The 17,909-nt window shown below is 36.4% G+C and overlaps 1 protein-coding gene across 1 annotated transcript; it reads right to left on the reverse strand.

Annotated features, from left to right (window-relative positions):
* Positions 1–312: 312 nt before the first annotated feature.
* Positions 313–14,671, reverse strand: LOC139960389 (autocrine proliferation repressor protein A-like). The gene is made up of 15 exons (XM_071958723.1): positions 14,168–14,671; positions 13,415–13,529; positions 11,621–11,686; positions 10,499–10,547; positions 9,877–9,996; positions 9,178–9,258; positions 7,884–7,973; positions 6,923–7,052; positions 6,175–6,292; positions 5,897–5,984; positions 5,383–5,421; positions 4,210–4,298; positions 3,581–3,674; positions 3,252–3,317; positions 313–2,560 (listed from the first exon to the last, which is right to left on the reverse strand). The coding sequence occupies exons 1-15, from the start codon at positions 14,460–14,462 to the stop codon at positions 2,441–2,443; spliced, it is 1,560 nt and encodes a 519-aa protein (XP_071814824.1). The 5' UTR covers positions 14,463–14,671; the 3' UTR covers positions 313–2,440.
* Positions 14,672–17,909: the final 3,238 nt, after the last annotated feature.

Below are 17,909 nucleotides of genomic sequence, written 5' to 3' on the forward strand. Positions count from 1 at the left end.
AAAATTATGCGAAATAAGTGTACGATATTGGAAAAGATCAATTTCATTTCACTTAATCTTACATTAAAATATTGCTGTACAGTAGATTGCCAGACAGGAAGAAGCCGGTCCTATACCGGATAGCAAGTTGAATATATTTCTGGCTTCCATATTTAAAAAAAAAAAATACATGAAAGAACTTTAAAATATTTTAAGAAGTGTAAGTATACTTTAAGTCACTTGGTTTGCTTTGTCAAACAGTCCGTTCTTGATATGACCTATAAACAGAAAAGCAACTTGTCTCTTAACTTTACATCTTGGTCTTTCTTTGCATGTGATTTTTTTAATTTTATATCCCCCCCCCCCCCCGTAGCCCTGTAGCTATAAAGGGGCCTTCTAACAAATCATCTCGAGTTAAAAACAGGTGTACAAGTTGAAATGGGAATTACAATAGTATGCACGCTAGATTATTTTAATAGTTTTTTAACCTGGGTGCCCGGGACCAAGGATAAGATGGGAGGGGGGGGGGGGGGTAAAGCGAGTAATTGCGATACCGCATTAGGGCAATGAGATTCGATTCACACATTTTCTGGACAGTATTTAACCGGTCACATTTGAACGAAATGTGCTGTGTGCACCGCTTTTTTGGGGGGCTCGAGGCTTATAAGGCTTCCCCTCTCACGTATATGTATATATTTATATTTATATATATACATATACATATATATATATATATACATATATATATATATATATTTATATATATATATATATATAAATATATATATATATATATATATATATATATATATATATATATATAAACACCAGAATTGTGTATCTCACGTTGTCCTTGGAACTATATAAAGATAGGCGCTTTAGATGTAAAAGAAAATACCTTGGACAGTAGGGACCAGTCAAAGATTATCATTAGATTACTTGGATTTGGTAATCTGTGGTCAAAAGTTTGTATTAGGTTTTTGTTGGACATTTTAAGAGACAAATTAAGCAAATTGTTGCGACTTATGGTAAGCACTGATGACGTATATGTAAAAGATGGAGCTATTCAAGAGATCAAATTTTGTATAATATTAAGTCATTATGTGTTAATGTTATAACTAGATGGCTTATGTAACAACTTCAAAGTTGATTATATAGAATAAAGAATAACAAGAAAGCGAAACCCAAAAAATGACTTTATATTCATACATTTGTGATCGAACAAATTTTGTTTACTCATATTTATATCAGTAATTGCTGATAAATGAACAAAGCAAAACTATTTACTAAATAAGTAAGGTTGAAAAAAATGTTCAAATTAATTATTTTCATTGTATTCCTCCTTCTTTTGTATATGTTAACGTTACAAGATTAATTAAAGAGGGGGTATGTCCCTTTCTTTAAAGAAAAAAAAATGAAAACGTACATTTTAAACAATTGTATTTTAACAACTATAAGAGATCATTATCTACCCCCTCACATGCCCCCCCCACCTATCCCCACCTTGCTTCTATCAAAACTTGATTTCATGCCCCGCATTAGATCATTATCTCTCTTCTATATTTATAATTATTTCGGTTATTTCAGAAGTTGAAGAAAGTTCTTTTATGTCTTTGTTTTTTCACATTTTCCTTTAATTTGTCACATGATAACAATTTACTATATGTACATATCGTAGTGATGATGGTAATCAGCTTATCGTTTTAATACAGTGCTATGCATATGCTAATTAAGAACTATTGATTTGAGTTGTATTCACTTAATTTATAGTCCATTACATCCTCGTCCTCCCCCCCCCCCCCCCCTTTCTGTCCTCCTTTCTTTATCACAATTTCCCTGAGAATTAGGAGGACTCGGAGTCACGTTTGGGGTACTAACTTCAAGATGAAAAGAAGTGTAGTAAACAAGAACAAAGAGTGTAAGTTACTATACCACGTAACGTTGGCCCCATATTATTCAAAGCTCGTTGAGTGACTAACAGCCAAATTAAGTAATGGTTTGTTTTTGTTTACAATAACCATTTTAAATTGTCCGGTATTTATGGACAAGAATCGAGATCTGAGTGGTGACAGTATTGTCTTACAGCAAATAGATACTTTCAGACTTTCTTTCCTTCACCATGTTAGAAAATTCTACCATGTACCTTTACAATAAATTTAATAATTATATGTGATCATAAGTAGAAGTTATATTCCTGTCCGACGGTTTTGAAGTTGGATCCAATTCTTAGTCTTATCACTATACGTTAGGTTTTATGGCCTATTTACACGTTGTTTTGAAAAGTCGAAAGCGATTATATCGATTTAAATATCATAATCTCGACATAATCTCGTAATCATAATCTCGACAATTAGTTTTTGAGCAGGTTAGACTCTGAATCGCTGTTTTCAGTTTGAATTGAACCTATAATATGAGCAGAAAAAGAGTGTTAATTGCTGCGACTCGGTGTTACATGGATTGCTTACACCAAGCGTCCTATGCACTCATCCTTGAAGCACTCATCTACCGGGAATGTATTCGGTACGATGTTTACCTCCGTAGTAAATGCAATCTGCGTTCCCTTTGGTCCAGGAAAGAACATCTGGCAACATAAATAATAGAATAAAAAAAGAGAAAAGAGGAAAATTGTGTTATCGAAGGAGACTTCTGATCATTGCCCGAAAACGCGCTCAGTTGGTCCACGACAGGCCTTTGCCTAGGGCGGCCCTGTATAGTACCATAATGCATTACATCGCAGGCCAGATAGTTAGTTCTGACCAATCAATATTGTCGAGATGCCCTGTCCCCGGTTCCCTTAAAAATGTATTGCAAATAATTCCTGTCGATATTTCATAACATGTTTTGTATACCATCTTTCCTCCCCATGTCAACTGCCTTTAACTCTCATTAAATTTACAGGACGCCATTAATAGGGACGATCTAACAAATAGTAGCTCTAATGTGATAGCGGAGTAATTAAGACTATAGCTTATACGTCCTATAGCCGCAACACAACCAATCATGGATTGTTCTTCCTCCCTTTGTACTCTGCATGGACCTTATTTCAGGTTTATTAAGACCGACAATGAGAATGTATTTTAGTTATAATATTTTACCAATGTCCCAATTTGCAACTAGGATGATACGGTAAGAAATCCGAAATATTGTCAAAACGTCTAATTTCTGTTCTTTCTTTCTAGAACAAGCAATCTTTAGACCTTTACAGTGAACGGTCTGTTACAGTATTATGACGTAATATGAATTAAAAGGCTAAACAAGTAAAAATAGCTCACCTCGATGAAGAAGCAATTCCAGCCTATTTTTGGTATCGCGACCTCAGCCTTGTACACATTTCGCTCCTGTAGCGAGAGGAATGGAATACGTCAATTACTCTATATATCATCCCTTTGATTGATTTGACTTTGATCGATTTATCAACTTTATTATACTCCTGAAAGTCTAAATACATTCTCGCACTAAAATATCAATAATCTTAAGTAAAAATATGCAAAAGAAAATAAAACATACAAAATGACCACTATATAAAGTTTGGAATACAGTTGTAAACAAGAATATATCTTTATGGAAATCCACCAAAAATCTGGTGATATACCGTACATACCGGACTTCCCACACCGACATCACGATATATTATGGCTTGCGGTTTTACGTCAGTGGTATTTTCCGTTCGTGCGATCAAAAGCCGCCAGTCGCGTCTGATGAGAGTTTAAAATGATGAAAGGAATATTAGTTGCTTTAACGTGATAGTTCATACATGGCCTTTGGTGTTACGTCAGACATTAAACTGTATAGGCGTATATGATTTAATTATCATAGAGCAATGCGCACACTTGTAGTTTGGTCATATTACTAAGCTCCGCATGGTCTTACAAACTAATACCACTTTGAACATGACTATATATAATGTGCATTATCCATCACGGTCAGCTGACCATAACGGGCCAATCAGATTCGAGAACTTTTATCAAGTATGAATGCACACTTGACATAATTTTAAGTGAATAAAATGTAATAGCATCATAGCGCAATTGGCATCACTATTATATTATTTAAAAAAAACGTCATCGGTATAGTATAAATGGTGTCCTATTACTGTATGGTTTGTATGAATAAGCTATTTAAAACCTAACAGGTTCAACATTAATACATTAGTCGATTCATTCCTCTCTTGTGTTTTATTGTTGTTTTTTCCCGTTCTTTCAATTGTTTTCAATTGTATCTGTGCCTTACCGTTGATGCTGTGTTGTGTCTGCACTAAAGGCCTTGATAGACAGAGGTTCTACATCAGTTTTAACGATGATACTCCCGAAATTGTGATTCTAAGAGAAATATATTTTAACAAAAGAGAAACATTCAAATATCAACAATCAAACAAGGTGATGAAATTAAGAAATTCAGATATCACGAATAGTCTTCTCATTTCGGCATACGTTTTCCTTCAGTATATATATATATCCCTTCGGAAATAGTTTCATGTAAAAAAAAATTACATTAACCTTAAGATACATAGTGTTTTCAAAGATAGATGTCTCGCATGGCACAATTACAAAGAACTGGTTGGATACAAATCATACAAAATAACGGAGAAAACTAGCTACTTTTCAAGACAAGGTAGTTCAGAAATTATCTATGACTGATGTATTTTCGAAATGGATTACACCTATACTAAGTCAACTAATTAATTAAGTTAACACTGTCCATGATAGCGTTCTTCTGGGTATAGAAATTCATATGTTTATGTACAGATGTACAAAAACCCTTCCAATTTCCTTCAATATCAAAACTGCAACACAGTGACGTATCCAGAGGGTGGGGGAGGGGGGTCAGTGATTGCAAGGTCCCACAGAAAATTTCGGTGACCAAACGGGGACGGCCAAAAGTTTGTCAAAGAAAAATAAATATTGATGATATATATGATACTGGAAAAGGCTACTTTGCTTTTATAGCACGGTGTGATCTGTATCTCATAAGGTCTTTCACATATGCCATACTAAATATAGAACGAGATTTCTCTGAACAAATTAACTTAGACTCAGTAAGTGAGCATCTTGTCATGGTTCCGTGTGTCGTATGGTACTGGTTTGTCGTCTTGAAGCAAGAAACACATCTCCGTTTGAGTCACTGCATGAGATATTTGAGATCCCTGGGTATACTTACCCCAATACACACGTTCTATTAAGTAGTTGTAAATGTTTGATATCGTTAATATATAGAGAGCCGTAGTTGCGAGGGAGCATCGAAACACGTGACAAAGCCGTAGCAACGAGGGAGCATGGAAATACGTAACTCCCCTCCTATTAGTTCATGTGCTTGCTGTATATGTATATTATTCTATAAATCTCACACCAAGCCGTCTATATCGGAGAACTTCTTAGATAATAATACAAGCTATACACTGCTCACCTCATGACGTGTCCACGTGATGTTTGGCCATTTCCATCCCTAAAGTAAAACAATAAATAACTACATTTTAATAACTACATTAACTACATAACTACATAAATAACTACATTAACTATATCGCGAGTTCCTGCTTGCAGAAGGATCTAAAATGCATACATACATACATACATTTTCATTGTCATCCTCAATTAACGTTGATTTACTCGGAATTAATTTGAGAATTGCTGCAAATGAGCAAAGATAAAGGCTATATCCAAATCCTAATAAACGTAACCAATTTTAAGAAATATTCAATTTCTATTTTAGTTAATAACTTGTAAGACTCGTCCCTTATAGCTTGATTTACTATTTTCTATTTGATGTTTGTTTAGTGAATATAATCTGGTAGGTATTGTATTGTGAAATGTAAGGTTATTGGGCATGCGTATTGATGACTATGTCGGACCATATAGTTTGAACAACAAATATTTTGAAAATGAAATATTTCGATGAAAAATCAATTGTGACATCACACCTCTTCATTCCAGAGAACAAATGAGACGCACTCTTGGGCCATACGTCTCCAGTGACCAGCCAATGAATGCTCTGCATTCGGATGGATCCTAGAAATCGAGATAATAAAAAACAAAACAATGAATTCTAGTAATTGCTATGTTATGGCATCATATTAACCTTCTGTTTCAATATACGAGATATTATATCAACAACAACAAACATGGGTATAATTAAAGTCATTGTTGAAGAAATTCCATCGAGTAACTACTACTCTCGTACCTGTATCATTAGTCTCACCTCAACATGGTTGGCCCTTGCATATTTTTGTACCAGTAGTGATGATCGTCTGGCAAGAAGAATTCGTCACCACTGGCGGAAATGACGTACTTAGGCTTCGTTAGACGTGGGATGTATTCTACGTTGTGTAGAGATAAGATTGTTAGCGTTTCAGCTGAAGTAAAATAACGTTTTTTTCTACTATATGCCATTATTATAAACTAATGTGGTTAACTGTTCTTACACATAACGCGGTTAAATCTGATGGTAAGTAGCCTTGTCCCGTTAGGTCAAAGTTTCTTTGAGATCTGGTGAGGTATGGGAGGGCCGAAAGCAAGGTTGGGAGGGGGGGGGGGGGTGATATTATAATATACCGCACTACGTTCATCGACACTAATAAAAGTTATCAGACTAACTCTGAATATATGAGAGATTCAGATACTCTTGTAAACAAACGACAGCTTACCCGTCGGTGACAAGATTTGACAACTCACCTTACAGGGAATCTAACTGAACTCATCGGAGAGGATTATCCCTTAACTCACCGTATGAATGAAATTAATTCACAGTTACATACAGGTTTCAACTATATAACTCACTGTAGAGATCAATCTTAACTCACTGTATGGATCAAATTAATTCATATACATACAGGTTTCAACTATAACTCATTGAAGGGAACAATCTTAACTCACTGTAGGGATCAAATAATTCATTGTCATATGTAGGTTTCAACTATAACTCACTTCAGAGGTCAATCTTAACTTACCGTAGGGATCAACTATTTCCAGTAATTTAGGAGCATCAGGATGGTCCAGATACCGCATACAGTCTTCCTCCCAGTATGGTCGGATGGCAAATGACCATCCATTTAGAGATCGATAATGATGCTTGAAATTCTACAAAGTGGATAACAATAATTTGCAAAATAAATAAAATAAATAAATAAAGTGCACATTCTAAAAATAATATTATAAGGGTATAAGGTGACGTAAACACCAGGATACATGCACATGAAACACTAGTACCTTAAAACTTTTCCATTAACCGTTACATCTACCCCCCCCCCCCCCCCATTTTAATTTGTGACATTGGACCTCTGAAGGTTTTACCTCAATTTTCAAATCCTAATTATAGTGAAAGCTGTCCAAACTGTTTATCCGGGAGGATCTGTGTGTTATCTGAAGTCATTTCAATGTTTATCATGCATGTTGCTATGAAAAGTCATTGCTGCATTCAATAAATATCGTACACCGTTAACAGTGACCTCATTTGTTTGTTGTTTACTCGAAAAATAGCATCAAGCATCAAACATGTCTACAAATATTCCCATGACATCCCTCTACAACTCTCAACCAGTAAGCCTTGGTAATAAATAGATGCAACGAGAATCAATTTTCAGCTCTTTTTGAAGCCCGCCCTGACAGACTAGTTGAGGTTTTCTCTTGGTCGCGAACTTATACCTCAATCTGCCCTTAGTAGGAGTGGCCGAGGTGAAATTAATTTTATTGTTCTCACAGAACCCATATTTACATGTAATGTTAGCTTATTCGGCAATTATAGGCCTATGAGTTTTACAGAGCTGAAACAGTACTTACCACTCCATAGTAGGTATCATTGTATCACAATACAGAGGTATGGGGGAATTAGGTGTGCGACACATGTACAGTTATAACTATAATAAGCAAATACTTATCTGGCTCATGTTAGTGTTCTAGCACCATACTTACCGGTCCCATGTTGAGTAACGTTAGCACCATAGGCATGATCGCAACAACTCTATCGTCCACAACACCAGTCAACCATGTAATCCATCCTCGCTGGAGAAGTAACAAGATTTAATGCCATATTATTGGACCAGAGCAATTCAGCGTGTAAAGCTATATATTCTAGAAAAAGAGGTGGGTATACGTAATTGATCTTACGGGCAAACCTTTGTACCAAGTCCAAATATGGGAAATAATAATCAGAGAGTTCTAAATATCTGCACTATTCCATCTGTTATGTTGAAATATCCTACACTCCCCCTACAACCACCAACCCACCCCAAGTATCCATAGGTCTAATACATGTATCTATTGCTATAGGCTCCCTGCATGTTTGTATTGCTCCCTGCATGTTTGTATTGCTCCCTGCATGTTTGTATTGCTCCCTGCATGTTTGTATTGCTCCCTGCATGTTTGTATTGCTCCCTGCATGTTTGTATTGCTCCCTGCATGTTTGTATTGCTCCCTGCATGTTTGTATTGCTCCCTGCATGTTTGTATTGCTCCCTGCATGTTTGTATTGCTCCCTGTATGTTTGTATTGCTCCCTGTATGTTTGTATTGCTCCCTGTATGTTTGTATTGCTCCCTGTATGTTTGTATTGCTCCCTGTATGTTTGTATTGCTCCCTGTATGTTTGTATTGCTCCCTGTATGTTTGTATTGCTCCCTGTATGTTTGTATTGCTCCCTGTATGTTTGTATTGCTCCCTGTATGTTTGTATTGCTCCCTGTATGTTTGTATTGCTCCCTGTATGTTTGTATTGCTCCCTGTATGTTTGTATTGCTCCCTGTATGTTTGTATTGTTGTTGTCTATTCGGTCTGTTTTTCTGTCTTTGTTTGACTTCATGTCCTTCATCTACCTATATGAGTTTCGAACTTGCTTACTATTTAATTGCTTTTTATGCCTTTTCTGTCAGTTTCTGTCCTACTCCTTGATATTTGACTTCCGTGTTTATTTGTCTGTTTGTATTGTTACTTGTCAGTGTACCTTTTTCTGTTATTTCTTTCTCTACCTTAATGTCCCAATATGTTTTTCTATTTGCATTCTATTTCCATTTTGTTTGTATCTCTTTTGATATGTCGGTCTGTTTACCCGTCAGATATCACGAAAACCTGGTAGTTGCCTGTCCTGTCATCGGTCCTTTACTTTAATATGAACTCATGAACATATTACGTTTACTACTTTGTTTTTCTTGTCTTTTTGTTAACGCTCCTCTCTTATTATGGGGGGGGTCTTTGTTTTTTTCATTACGGTATACCTTTGACGCTCCAGCGACATAAAATCTGTTAATCTTTGAACTTGCAAAGGAATTCATAGTATCCAGGGCCCTGACAGCTGCCTGATGAAAGAAGATAACAACATAAAATGGCTGGTTAGCTGGTATATTAATAGTTGCTCTGCTAGTGATTAGTTTAAACTCTCTTTAAATAAAACTTATTCGACAGAATAATATTTTATGGTCGTCGATCATTCCCCACCCTCACCGTCACCACCCACCCCCTCCCTCCCTCCCTCCTATATCATCCTACCTAACCATTACCATAGCAAAAACATCTCGCCGTACACGAAATCAGTGGACGGAGAAAAATTCTTTCCGAAGCTTTTTCGGCTCCTCGGAGAGAGTTATTCGTCGCGACAAGTTAAAGAGATTGAATCAAACTTTGAAAGTGAGTAAAACAGAGAAATTGTGATGACTATTAGAATTTGAGAAGATATATACTCTGAGACCATCACGTGATATTCTTTATTCACTTTTCTTAAGCATAGTTCAACATTAGGTTTGTTATAAGAAAACTGATAGAGTAGAAGACGACGGTCATCTGTATTGTTTTATACTCGAGTTTTCAGTGACGTGCGGAAAGAGGGGAGGGGAGGGAGGGGGCGGGGTCATGGCCCATCACCTTCATCGTCAGTCTCGTGGAAGTACTCTTTTTTACCCGTGTTTAATATCTTATACCTTGACCATTGGAAGTAAGACCACGATTTCGGGATCATCGGAAAATGGTCCGTCGACGAATTGACGGAATGTATAAGCGATGATATCATCTTCACGGCGATTCTTCTGTTTTGGATCGTTCTGAGAAATAGAAAAAAAAAACATGAATTTATATAAAATACAATCAATAATTTTATTTCAGTTTTTTCAAAATAATGCCAGCTTGTTAGTTGATGGAATTTTTTTTTGAAGTTTTAACATTATTTTGAAAAGAAATAACTGTCTTAAAACAGCTGTCTATATATATTTACAAAGAAAACTATTTGTATAGAATATAGTTAAGTGAGTAAGTCAAGGGGCTGACTTTTCGACCCTGGTACTAGAATAGAATAAAATACACTCTAACATTATTTTGAAAGGGGGAACTAAGACACAAAACTTTTTGATTGATTAATTTATTTTCCAAAATAGGTTACACTTGACGTCAATAGAGCGTATTGAGTTTATATGTAATGATACTGTTATTATACTCGTGGAGAATTTCAATTGAAGCTGGTGGGAAATTCATGCTCTGTCGACTTGTATACTTCTGATAGTGTAGTTGAGATGGTATTTCAACCAATCTGATTAACTATTGCCTTACCTTAAACTTAATTGGTTGATTAGGATTCTGACGCATCATAGTACCAACGCTATAGAAGGTATAAGGAGAAAGTCATTGTAGATAGTTGCATATGATAGTATATATATATATATATATATATATATATATATATATATATATATATATATATATATATATATATATATATATATATATATATATATATATGTATGTATGTATATTCTTTTTTGATCGCGGCATACTAGTCACCTGCTCGCACACCCGACCACTCTCCCACTTAAAGATGAAGGCGTGGTATCGTGCATGGTTTTGGTGAACACCCCACAATTATTAGATTCCAGGTTCAAATTTTCACCAGTAACCATGGAGATTCTCTTGATCTATTTCAAAATGGCTGCTTTGCAGTGTTATTGAGCAGTCTTCCGTGGGGTTGGTTTTCCTTTTCTGCGAATTGGGGTTTTGTTTTGTTCTTACAATGGTTTCAAAAACATCTTGGTTCATTATTGCTGCACTGCAGTGGTGATGTAATGAGTGTCTTCACCTCAGTCAGTATTTGAGAAAGTGGTCAGTATAGCTGAGGTGCACATTTGTCCATCGGATCATGGGAACGTTAAATGACAGGAGCATGAATGGGTGCAAATGTTACACGCGTGTCTCGTAACTATCTGAACACTCATCAGAAAGATAAGGCTTGGTATAAGCCGGTGTTTCATCCACGAGCATCACATGGATAGGGTTTCAAATGAGCCTAACCTTTGAAAATTACTAACTAAACTAAAGTTTTTATTCATAGACACAAATCAACCATATCAATCATATATACAATGACTAGTGCCTTACACCCTACCGATGATCCAATGGCACTAGACAGACCAAGATACAGTAACTGTATCATGTTTTACCCGCAGCACGGTGGTGCATGCCTTCGTGCCAAATACTATATGACTACATCATTTCATAATGTAAATTTATAATGCTTGAAAATGAAAAAATAAAATCATTACATTTAACTATTTGAAACCATAATAAATCAACCCCCCCCCCAAAAAAAAATGGACAGATCAGGTACGCAGACTCACTTCACCAGAACATTTATGCGAACTAACCTATATGTAAATTTGTTTGTAAGTTAATACATACCACTTTAATTCCTCAGCGGCGAAGGTAATTAAACGCGCTTCAGCGTCAGTCGAAGGATCTGGTGGACTAAAACACAAGGTATCAAAGTCTAGCATTTTTATCATGCTTTTTGAAAATGTTATGAAAGTTTTGTTTTGACTGCGGGGCGGTAGTAGCCGGTTTTCTAAGTGGTCTTATATATATACCCCTACCCGTATACATAACATAAAAAAAAAATTATGAAAGGAAAACTCTACAGATCAAAATTCTCTACAGTATATATTGCAAAGTTCTTAATATTTTTATTATACTGATATTTGAATTAGGTGATGGTAATTACCTAATTACCTAATTGGTAATTAGGTAATGTATGACACCTGAGTGGTCCTGCCATCGATACTGATGGTAACCACGGTAAACAATGAAGACTATGTGTCATGTACGAGTACTCCATGTTACGTTTTACGTTTATTTTAACAAACGTGGACATATCCACCTTTTTAAATCCTTATGAATTGCTATTTAGGGCTTAAATTTAATGTTACCAGGCATTCCATCTGATATCATTAAATACTGTAACCATTTGTATATATACATTCAGTTTTCTACGACATTCAGTATGGAATAAATCAGTCATTCAATATATAAAGAATCACAAAACATTAATGATCACTGGCGGGGATACCACCCCCCCCCTCTCCCCCTCCTTCCATCTTCATCACGAGGCGTTGGGAAATAGTTAAGAAAGGGAATATTTTGCATTCATTCAGAGAGAATGATATGCATCCCTTGGTGTGCACGCTCCTATCCATTTAACATCGCACATACATTCAAAGAGTATTTATTAGCATAACCTTGCGTTTATATGCCAAATTATAGACTTATACCTCAAACTGTACCATTTGACGTTTAAATTTAAATTTTTCGAATTTTTAATCGACTTAAACGACCCTTCGGCCTCTCTCTCTCTCTCTCCCATTCGCATGTGGCCCTTCAATAAAGGTTCATTCTCTTATCTAAATCAATCGGGGGATTTAAAACCATTCCCCCACCCCCTCACATCTTTGAAATCCCGTGACCGTCACTGATATCTTGACTAATAATATAATTATACTACAACCCTACACCCCCCCCCCTCCACTGCCCCATCCTTCTCGGGTTCTAACTGTAAACATAAGTTGCCTCCGTTCCTTGCCCTTCATTAAAGTGTCGCGGTATTATGTGGATATGATTAGCTCTGTTACACATGCAGAGGCGATCGTGTTTGGAGACAATACTCTGATATTGTATATTATTATAAATGTATGTATTTTAGATCCTCCTGCAAGCAGGAACTCGCAAAGAAGCCACCATTGGCTTATCAAAGCCGCAAGCTGACCGAAGTCAGTCCCTTAGATTCATATTTTAACGTCCATGATTATGAATTGTCAACAACTCTGTAACTGGACGACATACATTAATCTTGGAGTGACTCGAACTCGGGACCTTATGATTGAAACGTAAATATGGAATAATATTGAATGATTACCAAAATATTTGAAACCCGTACTCATAGCTAGTAATGAATAGCCCTGCATGATCAACCCTGTTTAACATCACAGATGAATTTAAACGCTGTTGTATTATTTAAACTAAAACGTTAGTTAACTCGTTAATTACAGTCACATAGTCAAGATCCCTACATCGGGCATTTCAATGACATGTTAGTTACTGTTATTGTTATAGCCAGACACTAAGCATCCTATGTTACTCTCTAGACTCTACGTCATATCAACACCTCTATATCATGTCTTTGAATGACCTGCATTCACTTACCTGTTTGTGTTACTTCCTCCTGTAACGTACAAGAATCCTACATCGGGCATTTCAATGACATCGGGTATGGTTACTATCAGGTAATGCCACCAAATATGTTGGCTGGTAACATTCTCTGAGAGAAAATGAGACAGATATTACAAGATAAAAATTGCTAAGATTCTTGAATTTGGATTACCGATGATAAAAATAAGCTTTCAAGTTCACATAAAAATGTAAGGCTATTTACTAGCACAGCCTTTCGCTTATATCTAATTATAGATTTTTTTTCACTGCCTAGAAATGCCCCAGAATGCACAAATTGTCTTCTAAACTGCTCTCTTTTGTTTGGTGGTGGTGGTGGGGGGGGGGGTATCAGGCTTCCTGCATGAGAGTCGTTTTCAACAACCTCATGGCCACACCCCCTAGCTCTTTTATAACTACATTGATTTGCCTCTGCACCATTCAGAAACGTTCTCGCCCTTATCTTAAACAGAAGGTGGAATTAAGCCCCCCCCCCCCCTACACACACACACAATTTGACATCCTGGGCACATCGCTAACTAACAGTTTATTTTGTTATCATGCATGGGCTATATTTACCAAGAAATGGACGTTATGTTGTGCAATAATAAGTTCCAGTTTTGCATAACCTGGATCTGAATTTCCTACAAGTTACATTTCCTTGCATAGTTCAAAAAACAGTTCTTGTAGAAAGATACTTATGGACGCTCGACCTAAACTGTTTTACACTGAAGTAATTGAAATACTTACCAGTCATCCATGCTTGTGACGTCATGTTGATAACAAATGACGTAGATGCCTGATTACGTACAGTGTAATCGGTCAGAACTTTATAAGAATAATTCGGATCATATTTCCTAACATACTCGTCCAAAGCTGTCAATGTTACCCTCGTCACCGTCTCTTCGTTGTCTGGTTTCTTGTTCTTAGGTTTATCCTCCCCGACGAAAACAAGCACCATTGCAACGCCAATAACTAATGCCCAAAAGAGGGCAATCAGCGATGCCGCTTGCTTTGAGGAAAGGGCTCCACCCTTGCCCGCCATTTTTGTTAAAGTTCAGGACAGAGCAGTGTATGACGATAAAGTATAAAGGAAGTCTTCCTATTTCTCTCTTCTCGTTTTCCTTTCAAAATATCAAGTGAAGTATGAATACCTATAATTTTACTGTGTAAAGTAAATGAAGAGACAACACTGCTACTGCCAAGCACGAGTTCACTCAGCATTGGTAATGTGATCATATTTTATGCTAATCTATCACAACTTTTGTTAACTTTCAAAGTCAACCTTTGAGCTGATGCCATTAGATAGATAATTTCATATAACTTCAGTTCCAATTATCGTGTTACTAATACAATTAAGTTTTTTGAGTCAATATTTCCATTTGAATCACCATAATTAGTTCTTTATCAGATAGGGGCAAAGTACCTTTGATAAAGGGTGTATACAGTGGCATCTAATAGAACTAATCATAAAGAGGTGAACATAAGAAGTTGCGTGTACTTTTAGGGTATGGGTCTGTTATCTTTATGAACACTTACTATTGTTTCAACACTAGCGTGGTACTACTAGATTAGTTGACACTTTCCACACTACCTACACACCCATATATACTGTAGGCCTATACTTGAACTTTAAACACATATATACACTATTTCTAATTCCCAAACAAATGTGTGGATTTTATCACGTGATAGCCAAACACAATGTCATGTTATGCCATCCCTCTACAGTCATTTTGTACGAATAAATGACAGTGGTTTTGTTGGTGTCCCATCCACTCTTTGATTGTTTATTTTCTGTTGCTTTTGTTTTCTCTTCTGTCAAGTTTATCTTAATTTGGTTAGTATTTCTTTCTTTACTTTGGAATACCTGAAATTAATCAAAATAACAAAATAATAAATACACGATTTATAACATACCCTGTGCAGGCATGAACTGGTCCAGTAGAGCTTTTCACTCGAATAACTTGTGAATTTGACGTTATTTACGTTAAAAACAATAACAGCATATGTTATTTTTCGCTAAAAACAGCACAAATGACGCAATTAAGACTAGTGATAACACCTTGGTCACCTATGATAGCGATGTTATTTAAAAACACACACCTATTAAACTATTAGTAGTACAATTCTGCTATGGGAGTATTCAAGGCCTAAACTAACACCTTTAATAATTCACTTATAGGCCTACTAGTACACATACAACCACCTTTAAGTGTATAAGTGGTGATTTGCCATCATATACACTAGCAACAAGCAGGCTTGCGTCTATCATACAACAACCAGGCTTGTACATGTGTATATGTATATAGTAATTACCCAGTCGTGCTCGATGTGTACAGCGAGAAACAAGAAATCTCATTTTGATTCTCTGCTTTACACACCGTTCTTATGTTTGTTGGTGTTGGTTTGATTTGACCAACACCATTGACCAATTTGACCAACACCAAGATTGACCAACACCAACACCGTGTTGGTGTTTGGTTGGTTAAATGTGATTTGATTGATTTAACGTTTTTGTTCTGATTGAGTTTTTTTTTTGGCTTGTTTTTTTGTTTTCTAATCGTACTAGTGGATGTTTTACTGAGCAGCCCATAAAACGGGATAACCTGATGGCAAAGCAATGTCAAACTAATTTTGAAGAGAAAAATATGCCACATTGCAAGTTGAAAACTACAAATAACTCCATGAAGTTGGATCACAGTACAAGACGTATTTAATGTCATCTGTGCCGAAATGATCTCCAAAAGCTTTCCTTGGGTCATATAATAATATCATGCTCAGCCCCATGATAAACTTTTAAATTTAACTTTACATTTCTCATGTGAAACTTTTCATTGTCTTACTTTAAAAGCATGTAATCCAAAGTCTTTCTGTAAGTTTTAAAGTTTTACATAAATGTTCACCTCACGATATATATATATATAGAGAGAGAGAGAGAGAGGCGGAGAAAGGAAGACAAAAAAATAGATATACGCCCGATGAGACTGCAAATTCAAGGAAAACAAAATGGAGTTAATTAAACTGGGAACACTCAGCCCATAGATGACTGTTTTATCGATCCCAAGGTACAAATCTATCCAACCTGTTTTACTAAGGGAGAAGATATTAATTAGTCCACATCTCAGTCGAGGGGGATACTGCATGGATGAGATCAAACTTGGTAGATTTTTCATTTGTCAAAGAATCTTACTAATCGTGTAAATTGAAAGGATTTTTGAGCCTCTTTCATTAGTAGATCATTCTTCCCTTTTTATCTTTCTCCCTCTTCCTCTCGTTCTAACTTCCCTCTCTTTTTTTAACCTTTTTCTTGCGATATTAATCAAGCTATTGACCGTCAGCACTGGTTTCTGCTAAGTGGTTCATTACCCTATAGTCTATATTGCTATACGAGATGGTTTATCCTCGCACGGAAATTTAGAAAGATCTATGAGTTTTCAGACCGCATTTCATCACCTAATTCTCGTCATATCTTGTCATATTAGTATTAAACTTGAGAAGTGCGATTAAAAGATCCATAAATCGCCATACTGTAAATAAAACTTGGAGCAAATGGGGTTTTTTTTTGGGGGGGGGGGGATTGCTCTATACCAATTTTCGAAACTGGACCAAGATTAATGTTTCAAAGTAGTCTAGAGAAAATTCGGAGATGCATAGGCCTTTATCCTGTTATATGGACGCTTATACATGACAACCATACGTCCTATGTCGCTGTGTCCCTACCTCAAGCATTAACCTACAGAAACAGGACTAAAGACTAGTCATGGCCGACGGTCACGTTTTGCGTACATGCGGTCACGTTTTGCGTACATGCGGTCACGTTTTGCGTACATGCGGTCACGTTTTGCGTACATTTGGTCACGTTTTGCGTACATGCGGTCACGTTTTGCGTACATGCGCCATATGGGGGTTCTAATTTTGTTTTAAGCCTACTTTTCTTCGTTAACTTTGGACTGAATATCAGATCATTTCTTCATGCTACTAAAATCGCGGGAGGCTAGTCAGCGACTCCATCCAGCATCGACAGCGGCCTGGTTAATGAATATGCATATATATGGATATATGCATATATTCAGAATTGATCCTTTGTGAGGAGATAATCATCTTGCAAATTCTGTCATTCTGCTGTTACAATGGAAATAGGAGCCATTCATATTATGAAGTGCCAGTCCCGTCCACATTCAGGTGGGATCAGGGGATGCAACCCCTGGGGTCAATCAGGGGGGCCGGGGAAATACAGTATACTCCATATCATAATATACCCAAGGAAAATGAAGATTACAAAAAGAGGACCCAATGAAATAATTGTTCAGGGGCCCAGTTCTGGTTCAAAGATGCTTCTGTCCATATTGCCACTTAAGCTTTCAGCTCTCTGAAGTGGGGAGATGAAAAGTGAAAGGCACTTGTACGTAATGCAAGAGAAAACCCAGATTAAATAACGAGCCGGAGAAGACTTTTAATTGTTCACAGCACAAAAGTTGATCTCCAGGGT

Source organism: Apostichopus japonicus, chromosome 19 (genome assembly GCF_037975245.1).
Source record: "Apostichopus japonicus isolate 1M-3 chromosome 19, ASM3797524v1, whole genome shotgun sequence".
Taxonomy (NCBI): domain Eukaryota; kingdom Metazoa; phylum Echinodermata; class Holothuroidea; order Aspidochirotida; family Stichopodidae; genus Apostichopus; species Apostichopus japonicus.